We start from the raw sequence: 19,178 nt of genomic DNA, 5'->3' as shown, positions 1-19,178 counted from the left end.
TGTGTGTGTGTGTGTGTGTGTGTGTGTAAGGCTGTGGCAGGGCATAGCCTACTTCTTGTACCCTACTTTACCCCTCTCTTCATTTATGAGCCAAGCTCCGACTGCATCCTGTCGTTTCTCTCTCTTTTTTTTTTTTTATTCATTTTGGCCAGATGGTGGATTACAGGTCAAGGCTAAAGCTGAATGCTGCCGCTGTCACAAAAGAATCCTGTTTAGGAAGCTGGTTTCTTAGGATGTTAGAGACATTGTTGAAGATGTTTCAGATTCAAGGTTTAACCAGGTCACAAACACATGAAAACATAAAACTCCCATGTTGATTATAGCTACCAGGAAAAATGTGTAAATCTTAAATTTCTCCATTTTAATGTCAAGGTTTAACCCTTAAAGCTACACCAATGCATATAGTAATATTAACAATGGATTAGATGACTACAAGGTACAGTATGTATGTAAAAGGGGTTACACGTATGGTGAAGAGTTTTTCAGCTCATTGTTTAGGGTTTCTGACCCTTTTGCAGGTTTAAGACAGTGTTAATACTTTTTGGGGATTTTGATTCATGGCCAACGTTTTTTCTCAAAAGCCATCAATGAATTTGTGTTATATAGAGAGTCAAGTGAAGAAGATTCATCATTGAACTGAATCAGCAGTATTTACCCAAAGTTTGCCAACACTAGCTAACATTAGCCACCATAAGCTAATGACTCATATATCCCACTCTGCCTCTTGAAATGTAACAATCCTCTCTTGTCTTTGCTTTTAAGGAACTTCAGTGCTGATCTTTGACAGGTTTACCTCTTTAACTCAGATTGATGGCTTCTTTATTTAAGAATTTGCTTAATAATTAACAAAGTTTTGGTGTGGGCCTGTGTTTTTAGATCAGATTGTCAGATGAGAAGCAGGTCTGCAGTGCTTGACGAATATTCATAAAGAGAGTTTTTATACTTCTTACTACAACGTTTGCATCCTAAAACTTGTCTGTGAGTGAATCTTTTCACTCACATCTTCTTTAATTTTTGTCTTTAATACACTTAGAAGAAGAGTTAGTTTTGTCAGCTGAAAAGGCTGAAATCCAAAAAGCGCATCTGTGGCAAATGCAGACATTTTAAAGTGAGACGATATCCTCATGCACTGTCTTTTTATTTACTGTTCCTTTCTACTTGAAATAGGCAGGGGAAGTAGAATGGACTTGAACTGACAGCTTGCCTTTCCCTGGCTTTCCGTTTCTTTCTCCCTTCTTTTCTTTTAACTGCCTGACAAAGGCAGTAGAGGACTTTGCAGAGTGTAGTTTCTTTGGTCAAAGGAAATGGTAGAGGAGGAGTGGAGCAGGGAGAAAGGAGGTGTATCTGTCAGTAAGGCTGGGCTGTGTTAAGAGGAGGAGGAGGAGGTGGGAGGTGGGAGGTGGGAGGCAGGAAGGACTGTGGGGGGGGGCATTAGAGAGAGGAAGGGGAGGGGACTGTGCTCCCATTCACATTGGCAGCATTTGGCTTGAGAATGAGCTGGGGGTTTAGAGAAGTTTTCCTCAGGAGGGTTGGAAACGGAGCCAAACATCCAGGAGAACAGGAATAGTAAATGTTTGAGCCGACTAAACCTGAGCCGCTGAAGGAGCTGAGGCTGGATGATAAGAAGCTGGTCAGAAAGTCACCAGAGCAGACATGCAAGGAGCAAACTGGGGTAAGAAACTCTGAGGGAAGGAACGTTGAGAACTCAACTTTATTACTTTAGCAATTAAGGTGACCAAAATGTTTGGTGATAGCTATTTGTGGTTCATTCACGGTTTGACTTATCCAGTGATTTGCTTCGTAATGATGTTTCAGTTAACTTGGGCAGGTTTATCTCATGCAAATAATTAGGGCTGCACAGATTGTTCAGTGATCGATTAGTTGATCAACAGAAAATTAATTGGCAACTATTTTGATGATCGATTAATCATTTATTTTTGCCAAGCAAATTCTATTCTAGTCTCCATCCTCAAATGTAACTATTTGCCGTTTTTCTTGTAACTTAAATATGTTCGAGACTGTTAGTAAAAATAAGCACATCTTTAAAAAAATGACTCTCTTCTGAGAATTGGTTTTTTATAGACTAAACAATTAAACAAATATATAAGAGAAAATAATCAGCTGATTAATTCATCATTAAAACTGTATTGTTATTTGCAGGAAGTAGAAACTTGACAGGCTGTATTGTGTGTGTGCGTGTGTGCGTGTGTGTCTGTTTGTGTTACAACGTTGAGTGCTCCAATTAAGCAAACCTGTATGTCTTCTTAAGAAAAGCCTGTTAACTGCTTTTGTATATATGGGCTGCCACCTCTATACGTCCAAAAGGATTATCTTGTCAATACTACTTTCTAATCATAATGTTCATATTTAACCTTTTGTTTACCAAAGAAGTCTTTGAGATTGATATCCTGTCTAAGAAATGCAGCATTTACAGTGACTATCAGTTGTCCGTCTGACAGAGAACACAAACTATGCCACAAAAGGTATTTATACCCCATAAGTGCTGAAACAAATAGCCGATCAATCACTTTGTCAATCTACAAAAGTTATCTCCAAGTTTTTACAATCATCTACTTGTTTATGTCATTTACTTAGCAAAAATGCAAGCTACTCAAAGTTTTTCAAATGTGAGGATTGTAAATTGAATATATTTGAGTAATTTGAGGATTTCCCCTTGGGTGCTTGCTACTATTTTATAGAATAAACAGTTAATCAACAGTAAACAATATTCCAGCTCTAGTTGGGAACATTAACACTTGGCACAGTGACCATAGTGTCTGCTGCCAGGGCTGCGAGGTGTCTGCCCAAGGAAAGGTAGGTTGTCTACAAAACTAAAATAGCTTTGTTACACGTTCCCTCTATGTTCCAGAAAGAGGGGGAAGAATAAGGAGATGGGAGGGGGAAGTGGGATTCAGAAGTTTGGGCAGAGAGATGGAGCGTGGAGGAGGGGATCTCCAGACTCATTTGTTTGTTCCCTCATGAAGACGCTGCCTGCTGAAAACTAAGACTTTCCTCCCTTTCATTCTGGCTCTTTGCTTCTTTCTCTACACGTCTTCCTTGAGGCAGAGGTGGTGTTGCTTTCAGTGATGAGGGCCAGAATGACAGGGTTTCTTTTTTTTCCCTCAATCCCAACGCCTTACCTGATGTGGGGATATTTTTAGACTCTCACCTCTGAGGTTGTGGATGTGTGTTTATGGTGTGGCGCTAACAAAGAAGGATTTAGTGCAGTGTTTTTTCAGTTTGTCTCAAAGCAGGTTTGTGTGACGTTGCAGTCTTGCAGGGCAGGGCCAGTAAAACGTGTATAATGTATCTTTGTAATATGGCCTCTATAAAAAGGCTTTTATACTGTTTGCTTCTCCAATTGTCAATCTCAGACGAAAGGTTGCCTTGCATAAAAAAATAAATGTCACCGGAATTTCTCTAGACTTGCTGATGTGCGTGTAATGAAATACACTGCTTTGATTGGCTGTCAGTCCTTTGACTGCCGACTCACATTCACAGATCATATTCAGTAACATCTTGTTAACTGAAATATCTATGTATTGATCTCCGCATATGGCTTTCTCATCCCTGTTACGCCCCCTATTTCACCACAGAAGTAAGAAGTGTAAACAGATATTTTGTGACTGGTTCAATAAATATTCAGATTTTGAAAAGATTTGTTTCTATTTCCTTATCCCTAACTTTGATCTGTTCTACTTTTTGTTAGCAGAGAGCAATGTACAAAACATTCAGGTAGTTATTCAACATAATGGTAAATGTAAAATCTGCTGGGAAAAATGTCTTTAAAGTAACAATCTCGAACATTTTCATTTAAATGGCTTTTAAATCCATATTGCCAAATAAGGTAACACAATGGTAATAGAGTTCATGACACACTGATGAAAGCCCCCTTACTTGTAATATTACACATTCCTGAGAAAAATTATAAACGGCCACAGTTAGTGACCCAGCAGTGGCAACAGACCTGCTCTTCAACTCACTTATGTGTGAATAGGCGTACTGTTTTCCCCCTGGTCTAAATGGTTACTATGGCCGAACAAACTAAAGAGCGAAGACTAAAGACAATGAAAGAAAAGGGGAAGTGAGATCCAAAAACAGACCTGTGAGTACCCCCATCGCCATAGGTGCCGCCAAAGAGAACAAAACTTTGAGTTGTAACTTTAAGAGTTAGTTGTTAAATGTTGAAGAGTATAATAGACTCAAATTGGATAAGCAGATTTGGTACTAGAACGTTTTGATAAAGATGTATATACTGTAAAAATGATGGGGTTTTAAAGGTTCATCCTATTTTATATGCTATAGTCTGTGCAGGATTTACCAGTCCATTATGTATCAGTTGGTCTGGGATTATTTGGTCAACAGTAAAATAGTTTGGTGTTAAACCAATTTCAACTTAAATGGTAGTGGTCTTCCTGTCTTGTGGAAGAGCTGTGTGCACAGTAAACGGTGCATATTATGGAATTAATGTGTGTTTAAACATATTCCCAGAAGAAAAACAGGGTTAAAACCAAGTAATCAGTGAACTCAATTGTGTAGCTTGTGTAATTTGCAGTGTGTGTTGTCTTTTAGTTTGTAGGGTTTGATCCATACAGTTTTATGCAGTGTAATCACTTTTTTTTTATGCAGTAATTGCAGTTTCTCTCAATGCTGCTTTTCTTGTAAGTAAATCTATAAAAGTGTCAGGGTTGAAAGCTTGGGGATAAAACTCTGAAGCCTTGGTGGGACAGCAGATCCCCAGAGCTGCTGCTGTTGGCTGCTGCAGAGAGAAACATTACTTTAATTCTCCTCTCACAAGCATGTGGCAGTGTGAACGATGATGCATCAGAAAAGCAGTGGCCTCAGAGTCGCCCCGTCCTCACACTGACCAGTACTAATTCTGTCCATGTTTAGTCTTAGCTCTCATTAGCCGGTGTGTCCACACATTCCTCCTGCTGGAGGAGTGACTGAGTCCGTCAGTCTGCTGCCTGACTGTCGGGTATTAAAACGTTTGAAGGCCTTTCCCAGACAAACACAGTCTACTCCCAGTCAGCTGACCCTAGTGTAGACATTATGGGGGTGGTTAAAATACAATTGTGCAGTGTTGGTTTTGACTTTGCAGTATTTCAATGCTGAAATGAGAAGTTTTAATGCGTTTTACAGTTATTTTTCTGTTGATAGAAAAATTAATTTTGATATTAATTTTGATAGAAATGGATAAACATGTAAAAAAAAAAAAATGAGGCAAAGGTGCAGAGCATTCACAAGTTCCAGTTTCTTAAATGTGAGGATGGGCTGCTTTTCGTCATCATTTATGATAGTAAATTGAATATCTTGACTGTCAAAACAAGCAATCTGAAGACTTTGGGCATTTTCACTATTTTTTGACATTTCATTGAGAAAACAAGTTTGCAAATAATTGTGAAACATACTACACAGATTATTAATCGATAAACATCATGCCATAAATGGATAATAGTTAGTTACGGCCATGCTGCCCTGTCAAGTTGTCATGGATTGGTCCACCAGTCATTATTTGTTAATGGTCATTTATCTTTTGTTAACACCAAATGGGAGCGTATGGAAGATAGTCAAAGCTATAGAACTACTGAAGGCGTTAAGATGCTAAGAGGGGGGTCCCGGCCTCCCTGTCAGCCCTCTGACCCTCTTCTTCCCCACTCGCCTATATAATGTTTGAGGCCCCGGTCCCCATGACAACAAAAGCGGGACCAGGACTGCTTGATCGTGACGGAGGCTTTAAAAACAGTTTGAGACCACTCTGCTCTCCTTAGTAGAGTCCCTGCATAGTTTCAGTCATCTTGAGTCCAGGAGGATTAAAGCTTATTCACTTGGAGAGAGTTAGAGGGAATTAAACTGGCTCCCCCCAATCAGAAAAACTGATCTAAGGAGAGCAACGGTGGTGGAGGTGGTGCAAGTTGCAATATAGATAATAGAAAATTATATAATTGATATATAATATAATAGACTGGCTGTCTTGGCTCATTTGTACGTGAACCAGAAGTTTGTATAGTTGTTTGTGGCTCATTATAAGTGTAGAAAACCATGAACGCAAACCTAGTGCGTCTTGCAGTTGGTTGTTAGAGGGTCAAGAGTGCATAGCCCCTTCCAGAAAGGCACCCTTTTAAATTAATCTCATTGTAGTTTAAAATAGCGGTCTCATTCCTGAATAAACACCCGGGTCCCACTCATGATTAGACAAATAAGATGAACATCAAAGCTGCAGCAGCACAACTTGAAAAATGAGGGGGAGATTGGGTGTGTCTTATTCCACTTTCTAAGATCACGGTAATACATTTTAAATCTCAATCTTTAGCTTGAAAGCTCAAAGAAAAGAACATGGTTTTAATAAACTGTGAAACGCTGGAAAAAACAATAGTATGTATCTGACAATATTTTAAATTTTCATGTATGCCCGCTAAATGACTGAATAAATGAACATCTAGCAAAATGAATATAGGAAAATGAAACAAGTTTATTATAAAGTTAAATTGGGAAATTTATGGAAATGTATTGGTGACAAACAGAATAACTTTTAAAACCCATCAGTGATGCAGCCTCATTATATTTCATGTTGGGGATTATTTTTGTTCTCCCTACTGAACACCAGGTGAGCTCATTGGCTGCTGCATTAAACTAGCGAGGAGAACACTTATCATTGCAGTCACCTGTAGAGTTTGGTTCCTCTGTGATTCGTGTTTCAGACCCTTGTTGTAAAGAATTTTCATTTTGGGTATGAGGACTTTCTCTGACAGTTAAACTCTATAGACAAGAGTTCCCGCCGTAGTTGGCCGGCTTTCCTCTTATTCAGAAAGGATTCTATGTAATAAATATTGTCATGGATTAATTAGCTTCTCCGGGCTCCACTCATTAGCACCGTTAATTCTGCCTTCCAAACACCACATGGTGCTCCTGCTGTCGTTAACATGACATGTTCCTTCATATCAACACAGACAAAGTAATTGAAGTATACAGTATGAAACCATGAAAATAATCAATGGACAGAGCATTTCTAGTCTCATTTTCAGCCGGTCCTGTGAGGGAGCAAATTAATTTTTGATCATTTTCCACAGTAATTACGTAGTCATTTCTACGTATTTTTTTTAACTTCTGTTAAGTTTGTAAAACTGTACCATGTCAATGACAAAAAAGTACCACAATTTCTTTATATTTTCAGAGGGCTTACATACGATAGCAACATATTGTAGAACAGATTTGTCTCAGTCCGTTATTATGAGTGTAAGTAGGGATCAGCCCGACATTGAGTAAGCTAATTAACATGTGGTAATCACAGTTTAATCGCAGTTCTAGCCTTGTAGGCTCTCTGTAAACTTGGCAGGTTGGAAAATGACTTGGCAAGGCCCTGTCCTGGCAGGTGGAGTCTAGAAGTGTGTCTGGCCAGCATGCCTGCTGTCAGGCAGCCCTTCTTTCACCTTATTAGCGAACATAGACAGTCTTCTCCCTGAGGTTTACAGGGTTACAGATTAGGTGAAACAAGAGGGGAAAGTCCTTGTTTTTTCTCTGCATTGCTACACTGATTCAGTAACAAACTAATTTGTGAGTGATGTAGTGGGAACTGCAGTATTCCCATACTTTGAATCAATCCTTTGGTCATATGTTGGGTGACTTGCTAGACAAGTCTGAAACTTCAGGACAGGACACACCCGCCTCCTTTTGTTCTGTGACTCTGTAGTGTGGCTCTGCTGTTTGGTGTGTTGTTCATTGTCACCATGACCTCATCGTGCGTCCTGTTGGCCATTGTTCTTCACACAACACTCTACTGTTCACCATCCACGGGACAAATTGTTGACATCATGGTCGGTATCTGCCTGTTAATAGTGTCATTATTTACCTGCAGTCCGGTAAGAGTGAGCAAGTGAAACACTAAGTGCTTGTGGCTCCTACGTTGTTCTATTATTCCTTGCATACATTATATTTCTGCGCAGAGTTAATTTATTCAGCGATTTTAAAGACCCACTTCCTGCAGTATCACAGCAAGTTCAACCTGTCACCTCTTCTCTGTGTTTCTATTATCCACAGTGATAAACTCTCCTTTCCGTTATTCCTAGGGCTGATATGATGTGTGGAGAGTGGACAGTAGCCTTTGTTGCCGACAGGGGAAATTCCAGCATATTAGGAGCTATTTTACATCTCAAATAAAAAGAAACCCTTTTCTTCTGCTGCCTTATGCCTCAAGCCCTGTTTGTGCTGCTTGAATGGGCTTCATGAATGGCCTGTACTGGTGTTTGGGCCACCATGGACTTGTGGGTCATTTGTACTGTATATCATCCTTGTTTTGCCTCTGTTGTAGATGCTTGTAGAAAGATTCCTTGGATGCACCCTGGTGTGGAGATTGAACAGCTAGAATTTGACCTCATTAATATCTGGGAAAACAGCATGCCGTTTCTAACAGGATTTAGTTTCCTAGATGAGATGATTAAATTTGACAGCAAGAAGCTATGTAAAAAACAGAAAAATGTATAAACACCATGTATTTTTCAATGTTCGGCAATCAGAGAACTGATACACTTGCAAATCAGGACCTAAGACTTGATTTGAGACTAGACGAGAGTTTTCTATGAATTGACACTTTTCTTGAGACTTTACTTTGCCTTTTCTCAAATGACATGAGACCCTCAGTCTTGTTTTGATTGATTAAAGACTAATTGCAAAACTCAAGACTTAAATTGGACTTGTCTTAAATCACGTGATACTTGACTTGAAACGCTGTCCTGTTTCTCTCTCAGAGCGAGTGACCTCTCTGAGCGGCCACCATGGCCCTGGTTCAGGCTCTGCCCATATCTGCTGAGCCCCGCAACCCAGGCCTCAGTGGAGGATCCCGCAGGAGACACCCCTCCGGCTCTTCATCCCCTATCAACGCACCACCCTCTACTCTGGAAACTATGGGTTCTGTCAGCAGCTTCATCGCCACCCGCCCCGGCAACTACCATGACCAACAGTCTGTGGTTGAGCTCGGAGCCAGGGTCCGGCGGCCCACCCCAGGTGCCTCCTGCCTGGGCTCTGAGTCACCCCTTGACTCCTTATTGCTGCAGACCATTCAGAAACAGAACTCTATGACGTTCAGCAGGGAGCTGGAGAAGGAGAGTGGGAATGCAAACTATACCTATCTGAATGAGGACTATGTAGGCGACTGGAATGACAACCACGTAACACGTGCCAGCCCAGGAAGTGACGCAGACAAGACTAAAGGATCCAAGTTGAATGGGAACATGGGGGGGCCTCCTCCAAAACTGATCCCTGTGTCCGGAAAACTAGAGAAGGTGAGTCTTTAAATAAAGCAATTTAAATCCTTGCCTTCCTGCCTTTTTTTAATTATTAATTTTATGAATTATTTATAAATTTTCTGGGCATTTTTAGGCCTTTGTTTTTGCAGGACAGCTGAAGACATGAAAGGGGAGAGAGAGGGTGAATGACAATCGCTCCGTCAAGGAGTTAACCTCTATATATGTGCGCCTGTTCTACCAACTGCTAACCCGGCCACACTCCTGCCTTTTAATACTCTTCTACTTCAACTTTTAATACCCTTCTTTATATTATTTTTCTAGAACATGGAGAAAACAGTGCTGCGGCCTACTGCCTTCAAACCTGTCATTCCCAAGAACCGTACTTCCATGCAATACCTCTCCCCTCGCCATTGTGCCAATGTATCAGAAAGCCAAAACAACCTGAACCTACTGAGCCCCACGCACATAGAGGCGTCGCCCTCCTGCTCTGAAAAAATCAGCTCCTACAGCAGAGGGCGTAACATTGGCGGCGGCGGCGGCGGCAGTAGCCATTCCTGCCAACTGACAGACTCCGGACGCAACTCCCTCTCCAGCCTCCCACCTTACAACAGCAGTGGCTACAGTCTGGCATCAGGAGAGGCCTCTGTTGGCCACCTGGAGCCCATGAAAAGTGCCCCGCCAGTCAGTGGACACGGACACTCCAACTCAGACAGCGGGCGTTCGTCTTCCAGTAAGAGTACAGGCTCTGGCTCGATAAGTGGCCGAGGACAGCCTCTGTCTGACAGCGGGTCCAGTGGGCGCTCCCCTGGCCCGGTTGACGGGTATGAGGTGGTGGTGAGGGACCTGGAGGAGAAGCTGAGGGAGAGAGAGCTGGAGCTGCTGCAACTCAGAGACAACCTGGATGAGAATGAAGCTGCCATTTGTCAGGTTGGTAGATAGACACACTTTGTCCTCTTCCCCGAAAGTTTGTAGTAAAAAAACATGAATCAGTTTTGGCTAAATGTTTCTGTAGCTTTAAAATCCATGTTTACGTAGTTTTCTTAGGTATTACTCTCACTTTCACACATTTCTTTACATTTCAATCAAGCTCTGTTGGACAATCTAAATGTGTAGATAATTACAAACTCCTCTTTCAGTGACAGGATCTTTTCTTTTGTACGGTAAATCCTCATGGATTTGTTGTTCTTTCTTTGGTTGCAGGTTTATGAGGAGAAGCAGAAGCGCTTTGAGTTGGAGCTGGAGGAGCTGAGGCAGGCCTGTGCCACCAGGATGCAGGTAGCCTCGCAGAAGGCCCAGCGTGCAAAGCAGGTGCTTCAGTTTCAGGTCAGAACAAAAGGCTGATCAGGTTCTACTACACACCAATTTTGCGGCCTTTTTCTACAAATACAGTAAGAGATTAAACAAAACATCAGTACTGGCCAGAGCCTCAAATGTAAATGTCAAAGCTGTGTCATCTAAGTAGCTTACTTAATGAATTTTAAGCTTTTTCTGGCCTATTCAATATCTGGAGTAATTAGAAACACACCAGCGTGTCTCTTATAGTCCTATATTCAAATTGCACATGCAGCTATCTTATCTAAATAAATGTTGCGTAAAACTAGAATGTATTGCAGCTTGTAGCATATCAAATATTCTCGGTTAATATTCTTTAATCCCCAAACCAAATGTTGGAGGATTCATCTCTCTCCTTTTAAATCTTCTAGCAATAAGAGTAGAAAACACAACAATAGTCTTGTTGTTTCAGTTTAGGTAAAGATCCTGCAGGGCTGTGATAAAAAATATGTATATTAGTTACCAGAAATTAGTTAACTTTAAAGCAAGACCAACCCATATGTGAGTTGCTGAGTTGCTGTCATTTGCTCGCATCCATTACATCTGCAATCAATATCATAGCAACCCTTTTAAGACCGGGTCCCTCGAAGAATTGCTACGTCTGATGCCGGCTGTGTCATGGCCGCAGGTTTATCAGCTCCAGCAGGAGAAGAAGAAGCTGCAGGAGGACTTTTCTCAGCTTCTGAAGGAGAGGGAGCAGCTAGATGAGCGCTGCACCTCCTATGAGCACGAGAAGATCCAGCTGGGGCCTCGACTGGAGGAGAGCAAGTGGGAGGTGAGCGACACAACAGGAGGTTTTTAAACTGACCCACTTTTGTAATTGAGGGATACATTTTTCAGTAAAATAATGACCACAATAAAAGAAAGATGTTTGGACTGAAAAGTTTAAGTTTATTACAGTGCTATCCTCTTTGATTTAACCATTTTCCATCATCTAAACTCTGCCTTTCTCATATTGCTTTAAGCACTGCACATACAACGACATGACTTTTATTTTAGAGCATTGATCTGACCATGGCAGCTTCTCCGTAATTTATTCACGGATACGTTTATTTCCCCAATTAAAAGAAATGGAATATTCATTTAGAGGCTTTGGACGCGGGTCAATAATATAATTAATCCTCTGCTGTTTGAGATTATTAATTGTGCCATAAGGAGTAACTTTTAGAAACCTAAAGATCTCCCTGTGATGATTTTTCACATAGGAAGAATATATGAAACCTCTTTAATTATTCAGCTATTGTTACAGACTTGACATGGAAAATGTGAGTCACTGTGGTTTCATTGAAGTTCTGTAGACAGAAGTTACACAACCAGCGTGTGAGGTATCTGCATGTTCAAGTACCGTAGAGCCTTTTAGATCTTTATTGGAGACCACATGCCATTTATTTGAATTCAATTAAGTGAAAAGGTACTTCAACCTTTAATGTAAATCAACTTAGCCTCAGGAAAACTGATATTTTTTATTATCTGACATTTATAGACCACAGAATTTATCGATTCATAGACAAAACAATTGGCATGATAAAGGTTAATACAAATAATTTTACTTTCTTTGTTGATTAACCTGTGAACCAGAGAATACCATTGCTTTACAGAGCTGAATACACATCCTGAACGTTTTCTCTTCTCCCGTCAGGTCTGTCAGAAGTCAGGGGAAATCTCATTGCTGAAGCAGCAGCTGAAGGACGTGCAGGGAGAGTTATCCCAGCGCGTGGGAGAGATTGTCTCACTGCGGGGTCAACTCCGAGAGACTCGCGGCGAGCTCACAAACACCCAGGTCCTGCTCCAGGAGGCCCACGGCACGACCCGCACACGAACCCTGGAGCTGGAGGTGTGTGAAAACGAGCTTCAGCGTCGCAAGAGCGAAGCGGAGCTTCTCCGAGAAAAGGTTGGACGCCTTGAGGGAGAGTTGGTTCACCTCAGAGATGCTTTGGCCAATCAGGGCACAGGAAACAGACAGTGTCAGGTGTTCCATGAGGTAGAGGAGCACCTGCTTGCCTATGAGAGTGAGGAGGTGAAGGCCCATCAGCAGAGCAGCAGTGAGGCCCTGCAAAACATGAAGGTGCAAATGGACAGGATGAGGGCCGAGCTGGCCTACGAGCGTCAGTGGGCCGAGCAGCAAACGGGAGGCTTCGAAGAGGAGCGCAAGATATGGCAGGAGGAGAAGGACAAAGTTATCCGCTACCAAAAGCAGCTGCAGCAGAACTATGTGCAGATGTATCGCAGGAACCGGGAGCTGGAGCAGCTCCTGCAGGAGCTCAGCCAGGAACTGGAGAGCAGAGAGGAGGACGAAGGCAGCGGCAACGAGATCAACTTTGATGAGATTGCCGCCACTGAAATTTAACCCTCGTGTCTCGCTCATCTTTTGATTTGCACTACTGTCAGCTAAATATTTCCTTTCACCTTTTATGTTGCAGATCTGATTTCTTTTGTCTTTTGTTCAGATGACAAGCTGATATCGCAAATGTAAAAAACAAACACCTGCAGTGTAAAATCAGCTACACTTTAGTTCTGCCTCGTTGATATTTTTCTCCAAGGAGTCTTACTTCCAAGCCAGTAACCTCTATGAGTTGTTAGTAGGCCCCCTCTGACACTCCGTTATGTCTGTGACTAGACATCTTTCCCAATTTTAGGCAAATGTAGGAGAATTAGTTGTGTGTATGAGTAACTTCACCCAACCTTTCACTCTCCTCCTCCTCCTGAGTTGGTTATGACTCCACCTTCCATGCTGCACTTCCACTCTGTGTTGGTAGTCAGCTTTCATTAGTACTGTTAGTTTAGCTGGAGCCCACGCTTGTTTTCAATTGACAGTAAACATGGGACACCACACATTCAGCGTGTCATAAGATTGAGTGAATCAGAGCCAAGTGCTGACGACGGCTGCTGCACTCTAATCATGACCAGCAGGTACAAACGGGAGATGTTTCCAAAACATGTCTACTTCCTTCTAACTGGAGTGCAAAGATATATTTGTAGGGACAAAAAAATATATATCATCAAACGCAGTTAAAACCTTGACAATTTCACTCTCATATCATGGTCCTAAATTGTGGACATATTATCATAAACAACTCTACAGCCTAATTTTAAAAAAACACAGTAATATCTGGATTAAACACTACCTTAACACCTCACACCCGGTGCGCATGCTCCAGTGCTTTCACATGGCAGCTTTTCACTGTCACACATGCATGGACCCTGGGCCCCCGTAAAACATGCTCAGATGATCCGATTCAATTCTTCATAGTGTAGGAGTGGCAATATGGATACAATCTTCAACCATGGTACATGTAATGATATACAAGAATATTAATGTACTGTATATTATGACAGTGTAAATGTTCAGAAAAATCAATTTTCACAGCAACGAGGCGATTTCATCTGACTTTGACAAAGGTAACTAGCTCAATAAAGTGTTTTCAGATTAGTATTATTTTCATGTCCAGAGAAGAAATAGTTTTGGACATACAAGGTTTTCACCCAACAGTGACAATATTTACCCCGTTTATAGTTTATATTCTCAACATTCCACTTCTGGGATTGCTCCGTTGCCAACGGATATTCCACCAGATTTCACAAATGTAGGCCAGATATCTGTTGCTTCCTCCAGTGGATTTATGGTTGGACTATGGTGACCTGCTCCTCAGATCTCTGCAGGGTAAATCCAGACAGCTAGCTAGACTATCTGTCCAATCTGAGTTTTCTGTTGCACAACTAAAACAACTTCTGAACGTACATGTTTCACCAAAACAAGTTCCTTCCAGAGGATATTTTGCAGCGGCCCCGTAGCTGTTCCCGGTGAAATCCCAGAATACTGTGTGGACCAGCCAGACCTTCCTCCGCAACGCTACAGTGGAAGGAGGTCTGGCAAAGCAAGACCAACCCTGTGTTAGTGTTGGTTTTCTCCAGGATTCTCCTCACATAGTCCAAAGATCTGCAGGTTAGTTGTTAACTGTTGACACTAAATTAGCGTCAGTGGCCGGTTATATCAGCCCTGTGATTGGCTGGGGCAATGTCTAGGGTGTACCCCAATGTCAGCTGGGAGTTGCAAGCCCTCAAGAAGTAAGAATGAGTTTTTATTACAATTGGAGATAAAAGTACTAGCAACCACGATAAAATGACAATCTTTAAAAGGTTGACATACATCGCTCATTCCTAATTTAAATTTGTTCATAGTTGTACACTTCCATCCGACCAAAAGATGAACACTGAGTGGTCTGTGTGCTAAAATGAACAAGTGTGTCACAGTACTAAATTACGTATTTGACAACTAACCAAATACTTCTACTCTTTAAGGGGTTGTAAAGGATTATTTAACGTGTGGGTGATTTTTCATTCACTGACGGGACGTAATGCACTGAATGATTGGTGTTTTGGTGTAAAGTGAAACTATTTTAAACATAACATGACTTTTTCTGCCAGCCTTTTTAAAATCTGTTTCACAAACCAAAAGACCTTTTTTGTGTTCCTCTTTTACCGCTGATTGAATTACGGTCCTCTGTAAATAACGCTGATGAATCATGAAGTTTCTTCCAGAGATGTCTGTCCATCTCAAAAAAAAAATAAAAACATAGCCACTGTGAATAGACCAAAGCAACGTTGCATTATATTTTGTTCCTGCAGATACGCCTGTATATTAACGTTTGTGTGGATGTTTGTTCTGGTTCCTCAGTATAATTTTATAATCTACAATATTTGTATGAAGACGTTAAATGTATATTTTCATGCTGTACACTTCTTGAACAAACTTGTTTTCAATTAAAAAAAAAGACTAAATTGAATAGCTATGTGGTCCATTCAGATTTGGTAAACTTCACAGAGCTCCTTAAAGATGGATTATCTTCCTTCATTGTATTAGGAATTAAATACACCCCAATGCAATGTCATAATTTTGTCTTTGTAACACTGACTTTTTTCAGGAATAAGTTTATTTTTGTTAGATTCAGTTTTAACTATGACCGTTTTAAAGGTTTATGGTTTGGTGTGGCATTCAAAATATTCCTTATTAGCTACTGATCACACTTGTTTCTGATTGGCTCGTGTCTGCCCTCTGCAGGTCACAATGTAGAGTTCACCTTAACAACATGGAGTCAGACTTTTATGTTTCCAGTCAACTGGCCATGTTCCCACATTTTCACGGACAAAATGGAAGCCTTTCCATGACCATGACCATTCACAACATGCACGTACAGAACTGGACACTCAACTCAAAGTGTTAATTATTGTATGAAAATTAAATAACCTTTATCAACCTCATAGCTAATTAAGTCCATCTTCACTTTAAATCTTTCATTTCAAATACTTGTACTTTATTTTAGAAACTGTAGTGCCGGGAACCGTTCAAATTTTTTGCGGTATTGATACTTCAAATTCAGTTGTGGTGCCCCACCAGTACCTTTCTGGGGACTTTCCCTCTGTTATAACAAAAAAAAATACCAAAGGTATTTATCCTATTTACTTAGGAACATTATTTATTTTGAATAATTTACATACCACACACACACACACAATAAAAGGCCTCCCTCTCCCCTGACAGTAGGAGGATGGGAAACAGAACCATAGCAGTTTATTCTTTATGCATTTGATTATAATCTTATTTATGGATGCAAGTCTAAAAACCAATGTTGCAACATGCGTATGAAGGCAATGGCCGAAATGACACCGTGAGCACTACTGTGGGGGGGTGGGAGGGTGCTGGGGGTGGGGTGCTGTTCACATGCATGCTCATACACGAATGAGCCTACAACAGCAAAAGAAACAGAACAATTATTCAAAGTTGCAATGTTCTTTTTTTTTTATTAATCACTCTTGAGAAATTAAAAATGCTTTTTGGCCAATGTGCTCTTTAGCTCTCCATATGCACTTTTCCAATTTGCATCCAAGGCCCGCTCAAACAGAAACTACAAAAACAACACAAAAATAGAAGGCATCCAATACCAAAATCGTGTCCCGTTGCCTACAGATTCTGCATTCATATGCAGAATTGTCTGTGAGTGAGTGTGTGTGTGTGTAAATAAATTATGTATGTAGCTGTTATGTTGCATTACATAACATAGGTTATCCACAGAAGATTACTTTAACATTTTTATTAAAGAACAAAATTCCATAGTTTCCCAAAACGTTACTTCTCCAGGGCTTTACTAATGCTGTGACTTCTCCAGGTGTCTATCCTGACAGTGGGAACCCTAGAAAAGTCTTGAGTTTTGTCGACCGTATCAGGTTGTAGATAACGATCTGGATCTGAGGTCCTGACTGGTTCTGGTCCTCCACAGTCCTCTCCATCAGCTGCAGTTGAGCAATATCTCCTCTGTGTGGGTTCTCGCATGACGAACCAGCGTTTCCTTGCGATAGAATCCTTTACCACAAACTGAGCAACAAAACGGTTTCTCTCCTGTATGAATATTAATATGCAACCGCAATACCGACTTCTGGCTGAAGGTTTTGCCACACACTGAGCAGCTGAAAGGTTTTTCTCCTGTGTGTGTCATCGTGTGCTGAGTCAGTTGGGCCTTGGTGCTGAAGGTTTTGCCACAAACTGAGCAATCGAAAGGTTTCTCTCCTGTGTGGATTCTCATGTGTTTCTGTAAATTCCCCGTCTGTGCAAACGATTTCTTACAGACTGAGCAGCTGAAAGGTCTTTCTCCTGTATGAGTTCTCATGTGTGTCTCCAGGCCTTCCTTGCGAAAATATCTTTTCTCACAAACTGAGCAGCTGAAAGGTTTCTCTCCGGTGTGCATCCTCATGTGTCGCTGTATATATCCACTCTGCATAAAAGATTTCTTACAGACTGAGCAGCTGAAAGGTCTTTCTCCGGTGTGATGTGCCATGTGTTGTGTCAGCTGGACCTTCTGTCCAAACCCTTCACCACAAATTGAGCAGTTGAAAGGTTTTTCGCCTGTATGCGATGTCATGTGTCTCTTCAGATTTCCACTTTTGTCGAATCCTCTTCCACACTCGGAGCAGCGAAATGGTTTCTCAACAGCATTTTTCGAAGAGCTTAAACCTGATTGAGGTCCTCTGGTCTCCGTCCAATTATCATCGTCCTCAGTCTCAGGTTCAGACGATCCTTTGGTCTTGTCAACAGTATCAGTCTCTGGATGTCTGTTTTCATCTGAGTACCTCGCTGGTTCTTGTCCTCTCCAGTCCTCTCCGTCAGATTCTGTTTTCATTCGTTCACTTTGTCTTTGATGAAGCCGCAATGACTGAGGTTCCTCTTCGTCATCTTCACTCTTCACAAGAACAGGAGTGAATAGGAACTTGGTCATTTCAGCCTCCTCTGGCCCTTGAACCTGCTCTCCCTCTCTTCTGGTCCAGAGTTCCTCCTGTTCCTCTTTAATGTGTGGGGGCTCTGGGTCTTCCTGGTCCAGACTGGAGCTCCACTCCTGCTGCTCCGGGGGAACCTTTTCTTTACTTATGTCTGCAGGACAGAATGACAATTCAGAGGTGGGATTCAATATCTCGCTGTATACCTTGACATACATACCGCAGGGGCTGTGTGTCTGGTGCAGACAAAACCGAAATTACATTAAGACCTTAACTTGAATCAGTCGATAAATGATTTAAATAGCTTTACCTCTCTGGCCTGAAACTAACCCTTTATTAATAAAAGGTCTAAAGGGTGTCTGAAAATAGATGCCAGATTGTACCCACTTCACGCCAAACTGTTATTGGAACTAGTTATAATAACCTTGTAAGTAACGCGATGTTACCGCTGTCTTTTAACATAACCATTACCCTTCAAAGCTAACGTTAGCTAGCTGACGCCTGCGTAGTAACGTCATGCTAGACTCGTTTCAATGTAGCATCCATCTGCCGGTTCTGAAGGGTCAAGGAGGTTAAGCTGTTAACATGTTCTGAGCAGAGAAGAAGTAAAGTGAACCAACCTGCTCTGTGAGCGTTGAAAACAGCGTCCAGTCGTTTCCGTTCTCGCTCGTTCTCCTCTTTTGAACGACAAAGCTCCTCTTCGTACTCTGCTATCGTTCTTTCAAACAGCTCAAATATCTCTTCAGCGGCCGCGGTTAGTCGCTGGTTTACAAACGCTCTCAGCATTCGCACTTTAGACATTTTTAAACTTGTTTCTCCACACAAACTCTGTTATAAACAGTTTGCTCTCCATCAAATGCTACTACGTCTATCGGACGCCATCTTGCCACAGTTAAGCTTCCGGGGCAGATTAGTTGCTGGGTTTCAAAATAAAAGTCCGAAGTGTTCACAAAATGCACCCCAATACTTTAAATTGTAGTCTTTAAATTACTGAATACAAATGACATGGCATTTTCGTAATTAGTAACATTATCTAATGGATTACATTTTAATCTAATTTGAATGCTTTTGTATTACTCAAAATCACACATTGAAAATCGCACCTTATTTCACCTTGTATAGTACAAAAAACCGCATGCAGCCACAAAAAATATCTTCCACAAATATTCTTTTTCTATACATCTCAAAACATTTTTAATGCACAAACAATGCTTTTTTCATATTTAGCATTTACAGTTGGTCTTATCAAATAACCCTTACAAAAACAGTACTGGCACAAACTACAGTGTACTGTGTGTATTCTACAACATAGGATGCTGTTTCTTTTGTGTACATTTT

General features: G+C 41.2%; 2 protein-coding genes across 5 annotated transcripts in view; one reads left to right on the top strand and one right to left on the bottom strand.

Annotated features, from left to right (window-relative positions):
- Positions 1-13,564, top strand: part of LOC117937357 (leucine zipper putative tumor suppressor 2 homolog) — a 28,882-nt gene extending 15,318 nt beyond the window's left edge. For 2 of the 3 annotated variants that reach the window (XM_034861252.1, XM_034861251.1), the window contains 5 exons: positions 8,745-9,278; positions 9,564-10,169; positions 10,443-10,565; positions 11,203-11,349; positions 12,214-13,564. In XM_034861252.1, the coding sequence (XP_034717143.1) occupies positions 8,772-9,278; positions 9,564-10,169; positions 10,443-10,565; positions 11,203-11,349; positions 12,214-12,921 (2,091 nt within the window). In that variant the 5' untranslated portion in view covers positions 8,745-8,771 and the 3' untranslated portion in view covers positions 12,922-13,564. Of the gene's footprint in view, positions 1-1,471; positions 1,673-8,744; positions 9,279-9,563; positions 10,170-10,442; positions 10,566-11,202; positions 11,350-12,213 lie in introns of those variants that run through there. The other variant, XM_034861253.1, reaches the window with a different exon arrangement.
- Positions 13,565-16,375: 2,811 nt separating this feature from the next.
- Positions 16,376-18,739, bottom strand: LOC117937358 (oocyte zinc finger protein XlCOF6.1-like). 2 transcript variants are annotated; one of them, XM_034861255.1, is made up of 3 exons: positions 18,461-18,739; positions 17,489-17,994; positions 16,376-17,236 (listed from the first exon to the last, which is right to left on the bottom strand). In XM_034861255.1, the coding sequence occupies exons 1-3, from the start codon at positions 18,639-18,641 to the stop codon at positions 16,859-16,861; spliced, it is 1,065 nt and encodes a 354-aa protein (XP_034717146.1). In that variant the 5' UTR covers positions 18,642-18,739; the 3' UTR covers positions 16,376-16,858. The 2 variants fall into 2 exon arrangements, with proteins under 2 accessions (XP_034717146.1, XP_034717145.1); XM_034861254.1 differs by having other exon boundaries at positions 16,376-17,994; positions 18,461-18,738.
- Between the last annotated feature and the right edge of the window lie 439 nt (positions 18,740-19,178).

Source organism: Etheostoma cragini, chromosome 21 (assembly GCF_013103735.1).
Source record: "Etheostoma cragini isolate CJK2018 chromosome 21, CSU_Ecrag_1.0, whole genome shotgun sequence".
NCBI lineage: Eukaryota > Metazoa > Chordata > Actinopteri > Perciformes > Percidae > Etheostoma > Etheostoma cragini.
The sequence above is the reverse complement of the archived record's forward strand: the minus strand, read 5'-3'. Positions and strand labels throughout refer to the sequence as shown.

Bases quoted from the DNA above. Each gene is read 5' to 3' on its own strand.
- LOC117937358 (XM_034861254.1), bottom strand. From the start codon at position 18,641: ATGTCTAAAGTGCGAATGCTGAGAGCGTTTGTAAACCAGCGACTAACC. The intron at 17,995-18,460 runs GTTGGTTCACTT...TCTGTCCTGCAG, and splicing joins TTTCAACGCTCACAGAGCAG to ACATAAGTAAAGAAAAGGTT.